The 18,952-nt window shown below is 54.8% G+C and overlaps 1 protein-coding gene across 5 annotated transcripts; it reads right to left on the reverse strand.

The window, feature by feature from the left end:
• Positions 1-4,585: 4,585 nt before the first annotated feature.
• On the reverse strand, positions 4,586-18,683 carry ZMYM3 (zinc finger MYM-type containing 3). 5 transcript variants are annotated; one of them, XM_066250363.1, is made up of 25 exons: positions 18,610-18,683; positions 15,972-16,648; positions 14,965-15,008; positions 14,562-14,628; positions 13,878-14,172; positions 13,488-13,665; positions 12,864-13,082; positions 12,422-12,572; positions 12,086-12,201; positions 11,839-11,925; positions 11,560-11,710; positions 11,172-11,344; positions 10,821-10,986; positions 10,077-10,174; positions 9,831-9,996; positions 9,434-9,546; positions 9,155-9,329; positions 8,827-8,973; positions 8,270-8,373; positions 7,775-7,943; positions 7,370-7,521; positions 6,682-6,796; positions 5,922-6,176; positions 5,098-5,215; positions 4,586-5,003 (listed from the first exon to the last, which is right to left on the reverse strand). In XM_066250363.1, exons 1-25 carry the CDS (start codon positions 18,657-18,659, stop codon positions 4,811-4,813), a joined length of 4,179 nt encoding a protein of 1,392 aa, XP_066106460.1. In that variant the 5' UTR covers positions 18,660-18,683; the 3' UTR covers positions 4,586-4,810. The 5 variants fall into 5 exon arrangements, with proteins under 5 accessions (XP_066106460.1, XP_066106458.1, XP_066106462.1 ...); XM_066250361.1 differs by having other exon boundaries at positions 14,562-14,634; XM_066250365.1 differs by lacking the exon at positions 18,610-18,683 and adding an exon at positions 18,457-18,567 and having other exon boundaries at positions 14,562-14,634.
• Between the last annotated feature and the right edge of the window lie 269 nt (positions 18,684-18,952).

Below are 18,952 nucleotides of genomic sequence, written 5' to 3' on the forward strand. Positions count from 1 at the left end.
TGATCCCTGGTCAGAGCACGAATGGGAAGCAACCAATGAATGCGCAACTAAGTAGAATAATAAATGAATGTTTCTCTCTCTCTCTCTCCCTTCCTCCATCTCTCTAAAAGCAATCAATAAATAATTTTTTTAAAAAAATACATGGGTGTGGGAAGAGACTTTGCATGGGGCAAGGGGGGCCTGACCTGTGGTGGCGCTGTGGATAAAGTGTCAACCTGCATGGGGTAAGGGGGTCACAATGCAGTATGTAGATGGTGAAAATGAAAAAGAGGGAAAAGAACAAAAAGTAAAGAAGCCGAACTCATGAAAAAAAGATGAGTAAAACGACGGTTTCCAGGGGCCGGGCGATATAGGTTAAATCTGAGATGTTGGTCAATGGGGCAAACCTTGCACTTACACGATTAGTAAGTTCTGGGGAGCTAATATACAGCACAGTGACTGCAGTTAACCATACTGCAGTTATATACTTGAAAGTTGCTAAGAAACTAGATCTTAAATGTTCTCATCACACATACACAAAAGAAATGGCAATTATATGATAGGATAGGGGCAGCTGTCGTTTTGCAACATAGGTATATCAAATCAACATGGTATATACACTTTAAACTTAAGCATTCTTTTTTAGTGAGAGACAGAAAGAAAAAGAGAGGGATATATAGGGACAGACAGTCAAGAAGGGAGAGAGATGAGAAGCATCATCCCATAGTTGCAGCACCTTAGTTGTTCATTGATTGCTTTCTCATATGTGTCTTGACCCAGGAGGGGGGAGGTTCCAGCTGAGCCAGTGACCTTGGGCTCAAGCCAATGGCCATGGGATCATGTCTATGTTCCTACACTCGAGCCAGCGACCCTGCGCTCAAGTTGGTGAGCTGGCACTCAAGCCAGATGAACCTGTGCTCAAACCAGCGGCCTCGAGGTTTCGAATCTGGGTCCTCAGCATCCAGCATCCCAGGTGTACACTCTATCCACTGCACCATTGCTTGGCCAGGCCAATTTAGGGAGTGTTATATATGTCAATTATATCTCAATAAATCTGGAAAACTACTATAGGTTTCTTGTCTCTTCTATGCCTCAGAACATTCCAGCTGCCTAGTGTATATGGCAGGGGTCCCCAAACTTTTTATACAGGGGGCCAGTTCACTGTCCCTCAGACCATTGGAGGGCCAGGCTATAAAAAAAAACTATGAACAAATCCCTATGCACACTGCACATATGTTATTTTAAAGTAAAAAAACAAAATGGAAACAAATACAATATTTAAAATAAAGAACAAGTAAATTTAAATCAACAAACTAACCAGTATTTCAATGGGAACTATGCTCCTCTCACTGACCACCAATGAAAGAGGTGCCCCTTCTGGAAGTGCGTGGGGGCTGGATAAATGGCCTCAGGGGGCCGCATGTGTCCTGCGGGCTGTAGTTTGGGGACCCCTGGTATATGGTAACATCCACCATTAATATTACTTTTTTTTCTTATTTTTATTAATTTTAATGCAGTGACATTGATAAATCAGGGTACATATGTTCCGAGAAAACATCTCCAGATTATTTTGACATTTGATTATGTTGCATACCCCTCACCCAGTGTCAAATTGTCTTCCGTCACTTTCTATCTGGTTTTCTTTGTGCCCCTCCCTTCCCCCCACCCCCAATATTACTCTTTATATGCATTTTTTCACCTGACCTTTGCAACAATTTGGTGAGAAAGTCAGGGAAGAATATAATGAGGCTCAAAGAGGTAGGCTTGCCCAAGGTTCAGTGGCACAGCTATGATTAAAAACTCAAGTTTAGCCTGACCAGGTGGTGGTGCAGTCGGACGGGAATGCGGAAGACCCAGGTTCGGGACCCCGAGGTCACCAGCTTGAGCGCAGGCTTGTCTGGCTTGAGCAAAGCTCACCAGCTTGGACTCAAGGTCGCTGGCTCAAGCAAAAGGTTACTCAGTCTGCTGAAGGCCTATGGTCAAGGTACATATGAGAAAGCAATCAATGAACAACTAAGGTGTTGCAATGAAAAACTAATGATTGATACTTCTCATCTCTCTCCGTTCCTGTCTGTCTGTCCCTATCTATCCCTCTCTCTGACTCTCTCTGTCCCTGTAAAAAAAAACACACAAAAAAAACCAACAACAACAAAAAAACCCTCAAGTTTAGCCTGACCTGTTGTGGCACAGTGGATAAAGTGTCGACCTGGAAAGCTGAGGTCACCAGTTCAAAACCCTGGGCTTACCTGGTCAAGGCACATATGAGAGTTGATGCTTCCTGCTCCTTCCTCTTTGTCTCCCTTCTCTCTCTCTCTCTCTCTCTTCTCTCAAATGAATAAATAAAATCTTTAAAAAAAAACAAACAAAAAACCTCAGCCCTGGCTGGTTGCCTCAGTGGTAGAGCGTCAGCCTGGCGTGTAGGAGTCCCGGGTTCAATTCCTGGCCAGAGCACACAGAGGACCCAGGTTCGAGACCCAGAGGTCGCCAGCTTGAGCACAGGCTCATCTGGTTTGAGCAAAAGCCCACCAGCTTGAACCCAAGGTCGCTGGCTCCAGCAAGGGGTTACTCGGTCTGCTGAAGGCCTGTGGTCAAGGCACATATGAGAAAGCAATCAATGAACAACTAAGGTGTTGCAACGCGCAATGAAAAACAAAAGATTGATGCTTCCATCTCTCTCCGTTCCTGTCTGTCCCTGTCTATACCTCTCTCTAACTCACTCTCTGTTTCTGTAAAAAATATAAATAACCAAAAATAAACCCCTGACCATTTTCCACCTTGGTAAAAGGCATCTCTCTCCCAATCAAAACACGAGTTTCACACTTCACATCAATTCCCTCTCCCGCAGATCCTGCAGACTTGACCTTCAGGTCTGAAACTCATCTGAACCCATTCTTTTCCTTCTGTATCCCTATGGTTCCCACTGAGGTTCACATAACCTCTCAGGCACACTCCTCACTGACCTCCTGGCCTTCAGACCTGCCACCACCGTCCTTCATACTGTTCTAGGATCTCCTCCCTAAAGCAACAGATCCAATCCTGTAATTCTCCAGTTGAAAAAATCTCAGCCTTTGATTATACTGGTCCCCAACCCCTCCCACTTACTTTCTGAGACTCAAGTCAAATGACACCTCAGAGAATTCGCATATAACCTCCCTGTAATCTTAAAATGAGTTCCTTAGTCCTCCACTCACCCACAGCACTAGGTATTTCTGCTTCTTACAACTAACTGTGCACTAGTCTGTCTCCTCTCCAGCCTGGGAACCTACTGGAGGTAGGATCCTGGTCTAATTAATCTTTGTCTTCTCTGAATCTAGGTCCTTAAACATTATACGCCCTCAGTAAATAGCTGTGGAAGAACTTTTCCCTTAAGTGTCTGGAAACTCGTTATAAAAAGGGCCATATTCCTAGTGGATTCATTCAGTAAAGTAGGTAAAAAATGATTCTCAAACTGAGGTGGGACACTTCACTTCTTGGCGCCTTGAGAGACTTGAAGTTGTCTGGCATGGCTCCTCCAGGTCCCTCGCCCCTCCAAACGTGCTCTCCCTCCCCCAGGAAAAGCAAAAGACAATTTTAACTCTTTATTTGAAACAAACAACTTCATAGACAGAAGGTTAGTTGTGACAACAGCTTCTCACTACAACACAAGGGCAGGCGTGGCTCACTGAAGGGACAGGCCAGGCACCTCAGAACAATATATACAATTTAAACAGTGGCTAAACTGGTGACAGTTATAAAAACACAAAAAGGAGGCTGGGGGACAGCAAAGCCAACAGGAAAAGAACTGGGCACCCCCTCTGCCAGACACTGATTTGTGGAACTACAGAAGCAAGATGGGGAAGAGGAGACAGATTTGGCGGTGAGGGCAGGACCCAGGCCCACAGCTCCTCCCGACCCTGACCACAGACACCACCGTGCACAACCAGGGCCCGCAGGCTGGGCCTGGCTCTCATGATGGGAGAAGAACGAGAGTGGGGAACCCAGCCCCAACCCAAGTTGGAAGGTAGTCTTTGCCTTAGGAACTGTGCCCGTGGAAATAAAGGGAGGCAGTTACAGAAGGGGGCTAAGCATGTTGCCACGTGGCCTGTGCCAATCTAAGACGGCAGAGAGGGACAAACACATAAACCAGGGGAACAGAACTCGATCCCCATACTTAGTCATTCTCTGCCTTTAAAGAAAGCATTTGGAAGTTTTTTAAATCGCAGCACGAAGGGTTGGCGCTTTGAGGGGTAGGGACAGGGAATGAGGGGGGTTCCAACAACCAGTTATTTCACGGGAGGGGAAGAGTGTCTGAGCTTCGTGTTTCAGGTAAAGGGTTCCCCTCGTGACTTGCAGAACTGATTGCATGTCTCCCGCCCCCGCCCCTTTTGCACAGTACTGGGGAAAAGCAGGGAAGGCAGTGGGCACAGGGCAGAGAAGGCAGCTAGCTGGGTTCTTCCCTTGGCCAAACCTAGGAACAAGGGGTTTTAACTAGGTGGGGTGGGTCAGGAAACCCAAAGCCAACAGGATCACCAGAGCTATTAACACTCCATCCAGAGTCTGGCCCCAGGAGAAGGGCTTTACTCTGAAGCATAAACAAAATGGCCTAGCTGGTTTTTACCTATCACTGGGAGACCAGCCCCCAAGCACAGAGGGCTAGGGTCTCGTGGTTATCAAGTGGTATGGACGAAGGTAGAAGCCAGGGGTTCCTAGGGAAGGCAGGGAATGGATAAGTAGAAAAGGGCAGTCACGGCCCTTCAGAATGAGTAGCATTGGTTCCTGGGCCAGTGGCCCCGTGGGGCATGGTCTCAGGCCAGACATTGGTATGAAAGATGGCTACCGACAGCACTCGGGTTCAGTCCAGGTCTTCATCCCCAGTACGACCCAGCTCTTCATAAATCTCCCGCACAGCCAGGATGCGATTGAGCATACTCTCCAACATGCTCCGGTCCATGGGGATCACGGAGTACCACAGAGGGGATTCAGCGATGCAAGACCGCTCAGGTTGCAGGTAGAACACATCGTTGCGAGTCCGGAGGCTCTCAGGACTGCAATGGTGCAGGTAGAACAGATCAGTACCAAGGCCACGTACAGCCCGTAGGTCCCCATACTAATGCCATTCCTGCAAAGCTGCCGACTTACCATTTGGAGAGATAGAACTCATAGAACTTGACAGGGCAGCGGAGGGGATTCATTCGGTTCTCACGCTGCTCTAAGATGGGGGTTTCATCTTCTCTCTTCCGTTTCCCAGGACCCATGTCTGCAGGAGGCAAATGAACCAGACTCCTTAAAGGCAGTCTCATGAAGCCACCCTAGGTGCACAGTGTGGGGCACAGCGGGAAGGCCTCAGGACACACAACACAGGCTCATAAAGAAAGGCAGAAGACGAGTTGGTCAGTCTTCCCACCCCGGGGCCGTTGCTCGGCAACCTGCACTCCCCTCAGTCCAGATAGCATGGTTAAGGTCTTGCCTGACAATCTCCCCAAAGGTGATTTCGTGAAGAGGCCATCTCAGAAGTTGGACACATAAACTGACAAAACAGACCCGGCTGCAAGGTTGAGCTTGCCTTCTGGGCTAGAGAAACCAGGATGGCCTTAACCCCCAGGACAGTAGTCTAGGTAGAGGCTTGGGTCCAGAGAAGGAAGGGACCTTGGGAACTGCGCTCAGATGGGTTAGGATTTCAGGACCATCACGGAAACCGAGGTGCCATTCCTGTCACACCCAGCAGCAAAGAGCCACGCAAAGACTGTCATTCACCCTGTCAGCTCGCTCCCAGAGCCAGCACAGCCAACCACTCCCACCTGTCCACTCCCCTGCCTGACAGTAGGCAAAGCAAGGAAGTCAACTGTTCTGCAAAAGGGGGGCATGGAAGGAGAGGGAAGCAAGTGCCCAGGAGGGGGCCGACAGGCGTGGAGGAGGACACAGCGGGGGAAGCAGAGGAGAGGAAGCAGAGGGGCAGCCCATACCTCGCCCTTTCCTCTGGCGCACCGGGGCGTAGTAGCGGATGCTCACCACCTTGGTGGTGCCCCGAGGGGTGGTGCACTTGCGGGACTGCCGCACCACATTGGTGAAGGAGAGCTGCATGTGTTCCTCAGCCGTCTGCAGCCCAAAAAACTTTGTGTTGAAGAACATGAGGGTGTTGAGAAGGACAAACGGTGAGTAGACGCCCAGCTGCTTACACTCCCAGAGGTGCTCCTCCTCCACTCGGGAGAACACTGTATCTGCAATGGTCGAGGAGGAGAAGCCGGTCAGGAGCGAGCAGCTGCCTGAGCCCGGCCACTTCTGACCCAGGCGTCCTGCCCGTCAGCATTTCCGCTCAGCAGGTGACCACTATGTATAAAAGCCTGACGCCTCACTACATTACCCAGTAGGGACTAGACGGTTTTTCTGGTTTCCACCTGCATTTGGAGCTTCTCACACTACGCCCAAGGCACAGGCAGATAGATGTAAACTTTGGGGAGTCACACAACTTCTTCCCTTTTCTTTTAATTACCACCCAAACTCAGGCCACCTTTTGTGGCTCCAGACATGGTTACTCAGAGCTAAGCGTTGATCCCCTTCTCGTGAGGCTCCGAGTCCTCTAGCTCTAAGCTCCGAGGCACCCAGCTGTGTGCTCCCACCCCGAGACCCTTTGGGAAGAGGGGCAGGCCAAAGGCCTGAACTCGGGACGGTGGAGCTGGAGAAAGGAGGGAAGGCCGCAGGGCTTGCCAAGTCCCTGTCCCTTACTGTTGGGGAGGAGCGTGGGCTGCCAGGTACTCAGAGATTTGTTGAGTTCTTGAACAAAAGTCAGGTAGTAAAGGTCCGTGAAAATGTTCACCATTCGGTTATTTTCCAGCAAGTACTGGAGAAGGAAAAAGAGACACGTATAAGGCTCGATTGACTCTGGGTGCCGGAAGAAAGACAGCGATGTCAAAAGCCCAGGGCACAACCTTGATAATTAGGGGATGGTGGAAACCAGCTGCTTGATCATGTGACCCAGAGTGCTTTTCCCAGGTACACCTCCAACTCTGAGGTGCCCAGGACTTGCTGAAAGAGGAGGTGGCCTGGAGGGAACGCGTCATAGCTGGTTCTTCACAAGCCCAGGCTCCTGGTCAGGCCATGATGCTCGGCTGTCCTGTCCAAGTGGGATCTAAGCATTCCCCATCACCCACAGAACACAGCTGTCCCCCAGGCCAGAACTGCTTGGAGGAGGACAGAGGGGCCCAGCGAGCTTGGCCAACAGTCCCGGGATGCGGCTTTGGTTTTAGAGGAGCATGGACATATGCTGTGCTGCCTTGAGGAGGAGATGGAAGGCTGCCTGCCTGGGTGGCAGACGAGGTGAGGAACAGGGAGCAGGACAGAATCATTTCCGGGACCTTGCCTGCTGTGTTGACAGTGACTGACAGCAGTGAGGTGGGGTGCACGGGGTACCTACCTGCTGGATGCCGAGACACAGATAGTAGATGCTGTCAGGTTCATAGCGTTCACCGTTGGGCCGAGTGATTTCTCTCACAAACTGGGCCAGACCGTAGTTGAGCTCGGCAGCTGAGCATGCCAGGATGTCTTCTTTGATCCGCATAGGTTTGGCTGCAGTGATGCGCAGTGAAGGTGAAGAGGATTCAGAAATGAGAATGTCATTTAGCTCCACCATGAACTCTTCCATCCCTTAGTCACGTCAAGCTCCAGAACAAAGCCTCAGTGACCAAAACCACCCTAAGCTTTGGAACCTGCAGCCCCTCCCCATGTTCATAAAACGCCCACCCATAAGTGCCCATAGCCCCGCCCCCGCCCCTACCCCTGCCCTGCCCCTTCCCTGCCCCATCCACCACTGGGGACGTACGGCCAAAGCGCAGCTCATCACCCTTGCTGGTTTCTCCATTGGCATACTTGGACTGCACCCAGCACTTCCAAGCATTGACACCGTACGAATAGTTGAGTCCAGTACAGCTTGGCTGGCTGCTCATGGAGTCCCGGGAACAGCTCTCCGAAAGCATCAGCCGCTTCTGACCCTGGATGGGAAGAGGAAGGAGAGGCGTGGAGGAGGTAAGGCCAGGGGAGCCATGAAAACCAGTCAGGACAGTGTTGACCACCAGGGCAGTGGGGGGGTGATATGAGAACACAGCAAGCTGCCACAGCACAGAGCCCTGGGAATGGCTCTGATGACTTCGGGAACTGGGGACAGAGCAAAGTTCAGCTGCATCTCAGTGCTCACGGTAGTAGAGAAGGGGTCAGTCAGCAAAGGTCACACTAAAGCTGCTGACTGGGCTCTGAAAGCACCCCCTCCAGTCCTGTGAGCCTCCATCCCTTCCATGGATACAACGGCCCCAGTCCTCACCTTCCTCATGGTTCGGGGAAGGTCTTGTTCAGTAGAAACATCCTCAGGCCCTACCAGGCCACAATCAAAGAGGAAGTCTACGCTGGGGTTAATGTCCAAAGGATCTGTTAGAGGGGAAAGGAAACAACCTGATTTTTAAGATTCCACCCTGCAGCCCCACCCCAACCCTGCCGCCTGCGCAACTGACTCTGGACGAGCCTCCCAGACAGCTCCAGCTGCACCCAGTAGGAACCAGCAAAGCCAGGCCAGAAATATGTTGAGGTGCGCGCGCAAGCGCAAAAACTCACAATGGGAAAGCTCATAACACTACTGAACTGCATGCTCAAACATGGTCAAGATGGTAAATTTCATGTTATCTGTTTTACCACAATTAAAACAAGACTCAAATGTCAAATCATACACTTGTCCCAGTATCTCTGCCACTCCTCCCTGTGAGAACCTTTGTCACTGGGTCAGAAGAAGCACTGTTAGGGTCACACTCAGGGTCAGAAAAAACCCTCCTTTCCTTATGGCACGATGCTACTGCACTCAGAGGGTACATCTTGAATCCCACTCACTCTTGGGGAAATCCGCCTCCAAGTCTTGCCCAGGCTCATCCAAGACATTGGCCATTTTGACAGCCATGGCCAGGACATCATCTCGAGCTGGCCCAAACAGGTCACAATCTTCCAGAAGTCCCTCTGCACTCTGGTTGCTCACAAGATCTGGGAGGCAGAGAGGTTGGCTTAGTCTCTACAGCTCGGACCTAGTTCCCTCACAGGCGTTCAGGGGCCGAGTCACACAATTTCCCCGTCCCATTAGGTCCCAAGGGTCACCGCTCTCCAGCCCCTTAGGCGGAGACCGACTAGAACCCCAACTCCCTTAGCGCTGCTGTGCCCGGCGTACCGCAAAGGTCAGATGAGGCCTTGTCTAGCTCCTCAGCCTCTGCAATCATCTCTGCCATGGCCAGTATGTCGGCCTCCAAGGGGTTGGAGGGAATCTTCACCTTCAGCTCCTCGATGGTCTCCACAATCTTGTCTGTGCTCTCCAAGGTAGTGGGCAGGAACATGGGCACAGGCACCTGGAGACATGAATGCCAACTAAACGCCAGGAACCAAACGAGTGCATGAGGGCCAGGTGGAGAGAGTGCGGGCAGGGTGGGCCCACTGCAGAGGGGATGCTTACCGGGATTGGCATTGAGAAAGGCACCGGGACTTTCTGGCAGTACAGGTGCATAGGCACTGGCACAAAGATGGGCACTGGGATGGGCAGCACGATCACCTGTGGCTGCCACTCTTCTGCTGACAAGAAAGGGGCTCTGAGAAGACTCTTTAGATGGGTCACACCCGGCCTGGGACCCAATGCTTGCCTGTCACCCCCGAAGCTCTACCCAACACCTGCTTTGCATCAGAAAACTGCCTGGGCATCCAAGCGGAAGGGTCAACTCTGTGATTCTAGGCCAACCACGCCCATGATACCTCAGCCACATACGAAAGCCCTTGGGGCAGCTCCTAGGCACAGGGTTGGAGGTCCAGGGCTCCGGAAGACAGCCTGTGGTGTGCAGGAAGGCACACTGGCTCACCTGTCTGGCTCCCTTTAGACTTCATCTCCACCTTGCAGGAGACCCCTCGATTCTGCATCAGAGGCTTACACATGGCCGCTTTGTTTTTGCGAGGTGTGGCGGTGGGGGGCGGGGTGTGGGGAGGAGGGGTTGAAGCAGAGGGAGCCAACCGGATCTTCACAGGGATCTGCAGACAAAGGCTTGTCAGTACCACCCACTGCTAGACTCTCCCCTGAGACTGTCCTCCAACTGGGCTTGCGCGCTGACCTTGCCCAGAGTCCCGTTATCCGCTGGGGTCTTCACTGTATTGCTGGGCTCCACTTTGGTTTGAGAGGGTGTCTGGGGCTTCGACTCAGCAGAATGACCTGCAGATCAAAACAAATGAGTGTTTTCCTCTGCGGAACTAGCACCCCGTTTCCATCACCCTGTTCCAGAAGCCTCAGTAAGAGGCACATGACTGTGGATGGGAAGGCCAGAAGTTCTCCTCCTCTCCGCCCCAGCCCTGGTTTTCACTAGGCCCCAGCAACAGCAGCCAAGATTTTCACTGCTGGCTCCTACAGAGAATGAAAAAGATGAAGTTTTCCCAATAAGCCGTATTTTGAGCCCTTCCATTTAATGGCCCTTAGGGCTTTGGTACCCCTGGAGTGGCAGTGAGGCCAGGGAAACGTTACTGAAACAACAACAATCCCCAGTCTCTCTAAGGGCAGAGCTATGCTGACGCTGCCTTCTCTCTGAACCCTAAGCACAGCCCCCGCGTGCTGCATCCTACCCAGGGAGGTATCCCTCCCCTGAAAATACATCCTCCACAGAAAATCGGTGCAATCTAGCTCTGGAAACCTTTAAGCAAGATTCCCCCTAGTGCCTGCACAGTCCAGAAGCTGAAAGAGCGCAGGACCAGGAGTTCTGGCCAGGGATGAGACGAAAGCAAACCAGGAAGGAGAGAGGGCTGGGCCCGGGCCCGGCGAGTGCACCCGCTCCGCCGGCCAGCGAGTGCCCCCGCCTGGGACTCACTGTTCAGGAGGCTCTCGGGCCCGCTCTGCGTGTCCAGGTTGGGCTGGTTCTGCTGGCTGTAGAAGCGCAGCAGACACTGCTGGTTGCAGAAGTGGCGGATCTGCCCGCGCCAGTGGATGGTCTCAAGCAGCTTCCCCTGGCGCTTACACGCGTGGCAGCGGGCAGCCTGGTGGTGGGGGGGGCCGGTCAGACCTGCCTCCCCAAGATGCACCGGGCCCGCTGCCCTGGGAGAAGCCATGATGTCCCCTGCAGGCTGGGCCTGCCAGGGCCCCTCCTGGGTCAGGTCCACAGCGAGCACAGCACACGGCCTATACCCCCGGTCACCCAGCCCTCCCTTTCTGCCCGCCTCACCTTGCAGTACCACAGCAGGTACTTGCTCTTGCAGTCCTCGCTGCAGAAGTCCCACGTGCTGCCATCCAACTGCTCGGTGACTCCGCGCTGGCAGGTCTGGGAGCAGTAGGTGCAGGTGATGCAGCACAGCCCCAGCTTCTTAGTGAAGTCCTGTTTGTATAGCAGCACACAGCCTGCAGCCAAAACACAGAGTTCTCTGTGCCATGTTCACCTCTCCGGGGTGGCACCCTGGACTCCTCTGCCCAACAGTCGCTCAGGTCCAAAGCCTTAGAATGGCCGGTCAGGCAGAGCGTCCCAAGCAGAGGCCATTGCCCAGGGCCATGCCCCAAGCCCTCCACCTTTCTCTGTCCTTCTCTGGACTGTGTGGCCCGGGGCCTCTGGTCCTTACCTTCGCTGCAGAAGCTCTTCTCCACCCCGCTGAATCGGAGCTTCTCGTGCAGCAGCTTCTCCTGCCGGCAGTGCTCACACTGGGACACCACACCCCGAAGCCGCTTGAAGTCCTCACAGCAATCCCGGCAGCAGAACTGGAACACCTGGTCCTGGGATGAAGGCACAGGGCAGGGAAGACAATGCTCTGACCTCTGGGCCTGGCGAGAGCCAAGCTGAAGGACCCCTTCAGTCTGAGGTCTGGTCATGTAGCAAGATGCAGGCAGGGTGGGGGTCTTACCTGCCAGTCCAAGACCTCAGGCTTGCCACTGAAGAGGCTATGGCAGTAGTGACAGCTCAGGTGAATGCCCCCCTCGGGGCTTGTGCGCTGGAGGGAAGGAAGACAAGTAAGGGGGCACCGAGGGTGTGGTGGTGGTCGGGAGGGGAAGTCAGGCTTGTCCTTCGCTCTGCCCAGGCCTACCTACCCCAGTCCTCATACCCTCTCTACGGCGCCACACCCTTTAGCCCTCGTCCAGGGTCTCAAGTACCTGGAACTTGGTCCAGCAGCTGGGGCTGCAGAATTGGTAGACTGTGCGATCGACCTTGTTGTAGTAACAGGGGTCAGAGAGGCTGCGGCGGCAGAAGCTGCAGGGTCGGGGAGGGCCTGGGGCACAGAGAGAAAGGAAGAGAAAGAGAAGCGAGACAGGGAAGGAAAGAGAGAGAGAGTGCACAGAGGTGTAAGGCAGTGCAGAGATGGAACAGGAAGTCCACGGAAAGATGTGGTTGGGGCCGAAGTCAGGCAGCGGGGGTTACTTGAGAAGAGGGGAGCATGGGGGTAGAAGGAGGGCCAGCAGGGGTCTCAGAGAAGAGGGCTTTGCACCTACCAGTGAGCCCTGCCTGCTTCACTTTGTAAGAGGTGGTACAGCAGAGGGAACAGAACAAGCTCGTCTTGCCATTACGATCCACATGTGAGAGCATCTCAAAGTTCTTACACAGGGTCTTGCACCAGACACAGGGGTACACACGTGTGTTTTTCTGTGAGGATGGGGAAGGAGAGGCTGAGGCTGGGTTTGTCCCTTTGCTTTTATTTTTTAAATTTTTAAAACAGGAAATATTTCAAGCATACAAAAAAGTATAGATGATACTATAACAAAGACCTGTGTATCCACCAGCCAGCTTCAAAAAATAAAACATAACAGATACAATGGAAGCTCCCTTTATTTGTTTTATTCCTCCCAGCCCTCGACCCATCAGGCACCTTTATTTCTCACCCAGGAACCGCACCCCCGGCCACAGCCCTCCAACGCACTACTCCCTCAGCCCCACCTTCTTGTACGCCCCCAAGCAGCTTGTGTTGCAGAACCGCTTTTGTTGGCCCTCATGGAAGAGGAGCTCGGGCCCAGGGCTCCCGGTCTTGGTGTAGATGTAAGCCCCACACTGGTCGCAACAGTTGGTTTTCAGGCCCTTGTTGGCCCGGAATTTGGAGAAGCAAGAATCACTGCAGAGGCGGTGCACCACGCTGCCATTGCTGACCTCATGCTGGACCTGCCACACACACGCACACACACGCACACACACACACACACCCTGAGCCGAGGCCTGGCCACCATCACTGTCAATGCCACCGCCACCCACCCCAGTGCCCAGTGTGAGGCCAGCCCGCCCCGCCTCACCCTACACCTTCACAGTACACACTGCACCCAGGGACCCCCCAACCTGCACATCAGGCTGCTGACTTGCTGCTGAGGTCCTGGGAGGCAAGGAAGGCGTGTCGCACACATCCTGGAGAGGCTCTAATCTTGAATACACTCCCTGTGGATGGCTGCCTGTCCTCCCCACACCCCACCTCCACAGGGCCTGGCCCCCACAGCCCCAGGATCAGCCCCAGGATCTCAGGGGCGCATCAGGGCTGGCCAGGCTCTGCGAGTCAGCCCCACTTAGCTTCCTCACCTCTCCGGTCTTCTGGCAGATGCTGCAGCGAGTGGCATCAGCAGGGTCCCCAGCCTGAGGGATTGGGCGCTGCTGCTGGGCCTCATACAGGGAGAGGCAGACTGATGTGCAGAACTCGTGGAAGGAGCCTCCTGAACCAGTCTGCGCCACAACTAAGTCCTTGGTGTTCCAGATCTCCCTGCAGGTGGGGACAGGTTTGAACATTCACTCATTTCATCAGCTGCCACCCTCCCCTGGGATCAGTGGCCACAGAGCCAAATGCTCTCAAACCCCCGACCCCAAGCACCTCTCTCTCCCAGTTCCATGAGGTTTTCTTGCCAGCACTGTCTGTCTCAGCCGCTATTCCCGGCCTGACACTTGCCTTCCCCACACCCCAGGACCCTCACGTACTTTTTGCAGAAGGTACAGGTCTTTTTGCCTGAGGGCTTCTTGGAGTAAGTAGTGAGACAGGACGAGGAGCAGAAGAGCTGAGGCAGTCCTTTGCGCTGGTAGGCCGTCTGCCCCTTCTGCAATGGTGTCCGGCAATGTGCACAAGTCATCTTGGTGCCCGCCGAAGAGCGCCCGGCCCTCTGTGCCACGCTGGAGCGTAGAGACATGCGAGGAGAGCGCCGGGGCCGGAATGGCACAAAGTCCTCATCATTGGGGTCATCTACCATGGCGTCAGAATCCTCATCTGACACTGGAACTGAGGGCGGGGGGGAGGAGCCATGAGAAAAGGCCACTGGACCAGGTCTCCAGCCATGCCCTGACCAACAGGTAGCTCTGCTGCTCCTGGGATCCCCTTGGTTCTTGCCTGGACTCTCCCCAACCCTATCACATTGGTATCTTAAGCCACTGGTGTCGCTCTCCCGTGGGAAGGTTCTAAGTGGGGAGATTCGTCAGCACAGGAATGGCAGAGCTGAAACAGGAAACTCCATTCTCCCTGTTCTTGTTTTCGATCTCCCCCACAGCCCCTGGTTCCCATGCCAACCCAGAGCAGAGATAAGGACATCACACTGTGCATGGAGCCAGGAGATCCATGGTGGCCACTTCCCACTCATCCCACTGGGTCACACTTCCTCGAGCTCTACTCACTGCTCTCGGTGGAATCCACAACCTCAGGTTTGGGAGGTTCTGCTCTTCTAACGCGCTCACTTCTCTTCTGCACCTTGGAAACATGGGGAGGGAAGGAAAGCTGACACCAGGGGCAGGCTGAAGGGCCAGCTGCACTAGCACAGGGCTTACGGGGGTACAGAGATGGCAGGGGGAAGGCAGAGTAGGGACCCTCGGCCCAGCCCGTAACAGGAGGGGAGAAAAACAGGCTGGACCTCACTTTAAGAAGCAGTAGACATAAGAGCTCCCTCCCTCCTCCTAACTCGCCTTGCCTTGCCTCACGCACACCCTCCACAGAACAACATCTGGGAGGGAAAATGAAGGGTCTGTCCTTCCCAGAGCTATAGGGGGAACTAGACTCCTTCCAATCCCCTCCCCCCCTCACCCTCTCAGGCGGCTTCTCACTCGCTTTCCCAGTCAAGCCATCTCCTGCAAAGGAAGCAGAAAGCAGCCTAAATATTCAGCCTGCCCTCACACCCCCCCTCCCTGGCCTTAAACGTCCGCCTCCATTCCTGGGGAAGAACTTACTCAAAACTGAAAGGGAAAATTCAAGTGCCTGTGGCTTCTTGGGGCCCCTCTCAGGGTTACCTCAAGCTCTGCAATAAGGGGAGGATGGTGGCACAACTACTCTCCGTGGGAAAAAAATCCTACCCTTCCCACTAGCTTTCGGTCCCAATCTTTGGGAATCGGGGAAATAGAGGTAACATATCTCTCATCAAGAATTGATAGATTACCAACAGAGACCAATGCAATCCCCCCCAAAGGCAGACAGCAAGGGGAGAAGTGGGGCCCCTGGACTCGGGCGGTTATATAAGCACTGAGCCCCTGGTCACTGCCTGGGAGAGGCACACCACCAGGCAGAACAGGGGAGAAATAACAGCCTCTCCAAGTCTAGGCTGTCCCTCCCGTGGGCGATTCAATCCTAGGACCTGCATTTCTGCCATTCCCCTGATTCACAGTGTTGTCGGTGCCTCCAGAACCAGTCATCATTGATCAGACCCAGAACCCCCACTCTCTTTAGGAAGAAACAGCTGGAAAGATCTTAAGAGCCAAGAAGCCTGGAGTCTTCCTCAAATCCTAAAGGAAGGACCTGGCTCCAAAAGCCCACTGGGCTAAGATGGAACCTCTCCCACCAAATCCACACTAGAACCAACCCCTGAAACCTCAGCCCTATCCCTCCCCCACAGCAGCAGAGCTGCCCCCTCCTCTTCCCTCCTTAATCTTCTTCACCACCCTCATTTCTCCCTTCCAAACAGCCCATTCCTTTTCATACACATCCCTATCTTTCCACCCTCCTCCTCCTCCCCTGCTCCTTCCCTGAACACACTGTTCAGCCCTCCTGACTTCCTCCCTCTCACCAGCCTTGCTTCTCCAGCTGAGTAGGCAACCTACCTGGCAAGGAAGGGTGTGCAGGGGGGCTAGTGCCCCCATGTTTGGTCTGAGAACTGTTCTCCCTTAGAGCCTCTCCCACTGAAGGGCTGGGGGGGCCGTCTGGGCTCTGTGGCTGCCCCTGGGGAAGCTCGTCCTCCTGCCCAGGGGAGACCCTTCTCCCTCTAGCTATGGAGGTGGTGTCCTCCTCTTCTATATGTGGGGACTGAAAGGTTATTGGAGAGTCTGGCGCCAGCGGCTCTAGCAGCCCCTCAGGTGAAGAGGGATTTGCCCCAGTCCCTGGATCAGGTGGCACCACCTCAGGGGTCTGGCTCCCTGGTCCAGGCTCTAGGGCCTGATCTGCATCCCATGCAAGGGTCTCCTCAGGACCAGGGTCCACGTCTGGGGGGGAGGGGACCTTATAGAGCAGCCCCCCCAGCCCGAGCAGCTCAGTGGTTCCATCCAGCACTCCAGGGTCTTTTTCCAGGCCAGCAGGGGTATCAAGCAGGTCCAGGGCTCCTGAGGATGGAGAAGGGCCAGGGGGGCCCCATCCTCGAGTTGGGGCAGTCTGGGATTCCAGTAGATCCTCTCCAAATTCCATGTCTACTGGAAGGTCTCCAGCCAGGGGCTTCTCTGGCAGGGTCAATGGGTCAAATGGACTGGGGAAGTCACTGGGGTCCATGAGGATGGCTGGATATGGGCTGTGGATTAGGGGTAAAAGAGGGGGCAGAAAAGGTGGTCTTCGCCAGAATTCCTTCTTATATAGGCTCTGGGACATACCCCATCACCCACTTGGATTTCTCATGAACAGCCCCCACCGCAAACGACAGGCATTTCCACAGGCTTTGGACCAAACGACCACTCCTCCCCCCACCACCACCAGCAACAGCGCCCCCTGTGGGGAGAGGCGTTCCGCGCCCCGGCTAGGCACCCACACTCACCCGGCCGTCGTTGGTCCTACCGGCCCTCCTGCCCCCGCCACCCCACTGCAACTCCCAGTTTCCCTCCTCCCTTACCTTTCAGCCCCACCTCAACTCGGGCTTAATGCCCCATTAGAGTCTCCCAGGGCCGCTGCCACCAGGAGCCCTCCCGCCCCCGCCATCTGTTTCCACCCCCTCCGCTCGTCCCTAGAGCCCCCCAGCTCCTGAGTCTCTACCCACCCCGGGCCGGTCCCACCCCCTCCCGCTGCAAGGTCCCCCCTCAGCCTTCCCCTCGCCCCCACAAATTGCCCTTCCTAACCCCTCCCCCCAGTTACCTCTCAGGGTCGCCCACTTCCTCAGCCCCGTCACCCTTTCCTATAGCTCCCTCAGTCTTCCTTCCCCTGTTGCCCACCCCCCACCTCAGGCATTTACAGGAAGACATTTTGGAGCTACGATCTCTCCTCAGAGCCCCCCCTCCCGGCTACTGCGAACGCCCGCCTGCAGGTTCGGTTCGGCTTGATCAGGCCCGACCCCTACCTGCGGCAGGGTTAGTGTAACGGCTATAAGCCTAGAACTGCAGACAGAGACGGCCCCGCGTTCCTTCTCCACCTCCCTCCCTAGCAGCCGGGACAGGGGTCGCGGCCCCTTTAAATGGCAGCGCGGCTCACAGCGCCTAGCGCTCTGCACCAGGCGGGCGGGCGGTGCCAGCAACCAACCCCATTGGCTGGCTCCAGGAGGGGGCTCGCGAGACAGCGCCGGCTCCGGGCGCGAGACTCCCAGCCCAGTGGCCGCCCGGAAATTGCGGAGTGGAGCCCAGTTGTTGGAGATGGAGCTTGTGCCTCCGCCCGGGGCCCCGTTAGTTGAAGAGGAAAACATAGGCTCTGGAGCTCTGAAGCCCACCCCCAGGAAAGGTGGCACCCCCTTTCCACCGAAGGGCCGAATACACTAACCCACAAAAAAACAGATCTACGCACCTGCTTCTCTTACCTGGCTCAAGAGTCTGCCCCCACCCCCCACGCCCGTGCCCGCCCTACCTCCTGGAGCCCACTCTACCCGTGATCCCCTCCTCTCATTCAAATGGTTCCCGGTCCCCTCCCCCTCCGGTGTCTCTCTTCGCTTCCCACTCGTGTTCAAGCCCCCAGCGTCCGCCCCCTCAACAGTCCCTACCTACGCCATGCAGCAAGCGTCTGCCAAGATTACCCTCCCCCCAACCCCACTTCTCCGGGCCCGCCCCCTGGGCGACTGTTGGGGTGATGAGTGACAGCAGAGGGTGGGGGGAGGCAGGGACCCAGCCCTCACGTGCCCCTCCTCTCCTTGTCTGCAGCCTCGGGGCCCCCCCTAACCAGCCATTCCCAGTCATAGTTTTGGGGTGTCTTAAGCTTGGTTTCCAACCACCCAGGGCGAGTTAAATGGCTCTGGTTCAGTGACAGCGCCTATGCAGTAACCGTTACTGCCTGATGACTCCCAAGCCAGGTCCCGCAAAGACAGTCCCCCCACTCCCTCAAGGGTCTTAGGGTAAGTTCTGGGATTTTGTCCCTGACTCTTCCTGCACGGGTTCCCTGCGTTATCTCCTCAGTAGTTTTCCTCACCTAAGCCGGTAGCTCTCCTTCCTCCTTTCTCTCTCTCTCTCTCTGCCTTTCCCTGTCTCTTCTCTCTCTCTCTGTCTCCCTCTTCCTTTAGGTCCCGGTCGATCTCTTCCCTCCCCCACCACCGTCCCCCCTCTCCCTCTCCCTGGTGCGTACTCTCTCTCCTGGTCTCTTTTTGTCTTGCTCTCTGTCTCTCTGCCTCTCATACGCACGAGCACGCACGCGCGCGCGCACACGCTCCCCTCCTGGATGGTCCTTAGCGTGTGGGTGTGGCTGAGGCTGAAGCTGGAAATGCGGGCTAAGGGGAAGGGGCACTAGAATTAGGCCTACTGGCTTTAGAACATGTGTGGCAGGATCAGTTCTCAGTCCCCACGATAGTTTGAGCACTTGACAGGCCCCGCTCCCCACTTTTCTCCTCCAGCCCCTAAGGGCTGAAGAGCATTTACTAGCTGAGATACTACAGGAGGCCCAGGCTAGAACAGAGAGTCCTGCCCCAGCT

Source organism: Saccopteryx bilineata, chromosome X, assembly GCF_036850765.1.
Source record: "Saccopteryx bilineata isolate mSacBil1 chromosome X, mSacBil1_pri_phased_curated, whole genome shotgun sequence".
NCBI lineage: Eukaryota > Metazoa > Chordata > Mammalia > Chiroptera > Emballonuridae > Saccopteryx > Saccopteryx bilineata.

Excerpts from the sequence above, each read along its gene's own strand:
- ZMYM3 (XM_066250361.1), bottom strand. The coding sequence starts at position 18,659 with ATGAGAGGCAGAGAGACAGAGAGCAAGACAAAAAGAGACCAGGAGAGA. Across the intron at positions 11,345-11,559 it reads GAAGAGCTTCTGCAGCGAAG|GCTGTGTGCTGCTATACAAA; the intron begins GTAAGGACCAGA and ends TTTTGGCTGCAG. Across the intron at positions 8,374-8,826 it reads GGAGGCGGATTTCCCCAAGA|ATCCTTTGGACATTAACCCC; the intron begins GTGAGTGGGATT and ends CCCCTCTAACAG.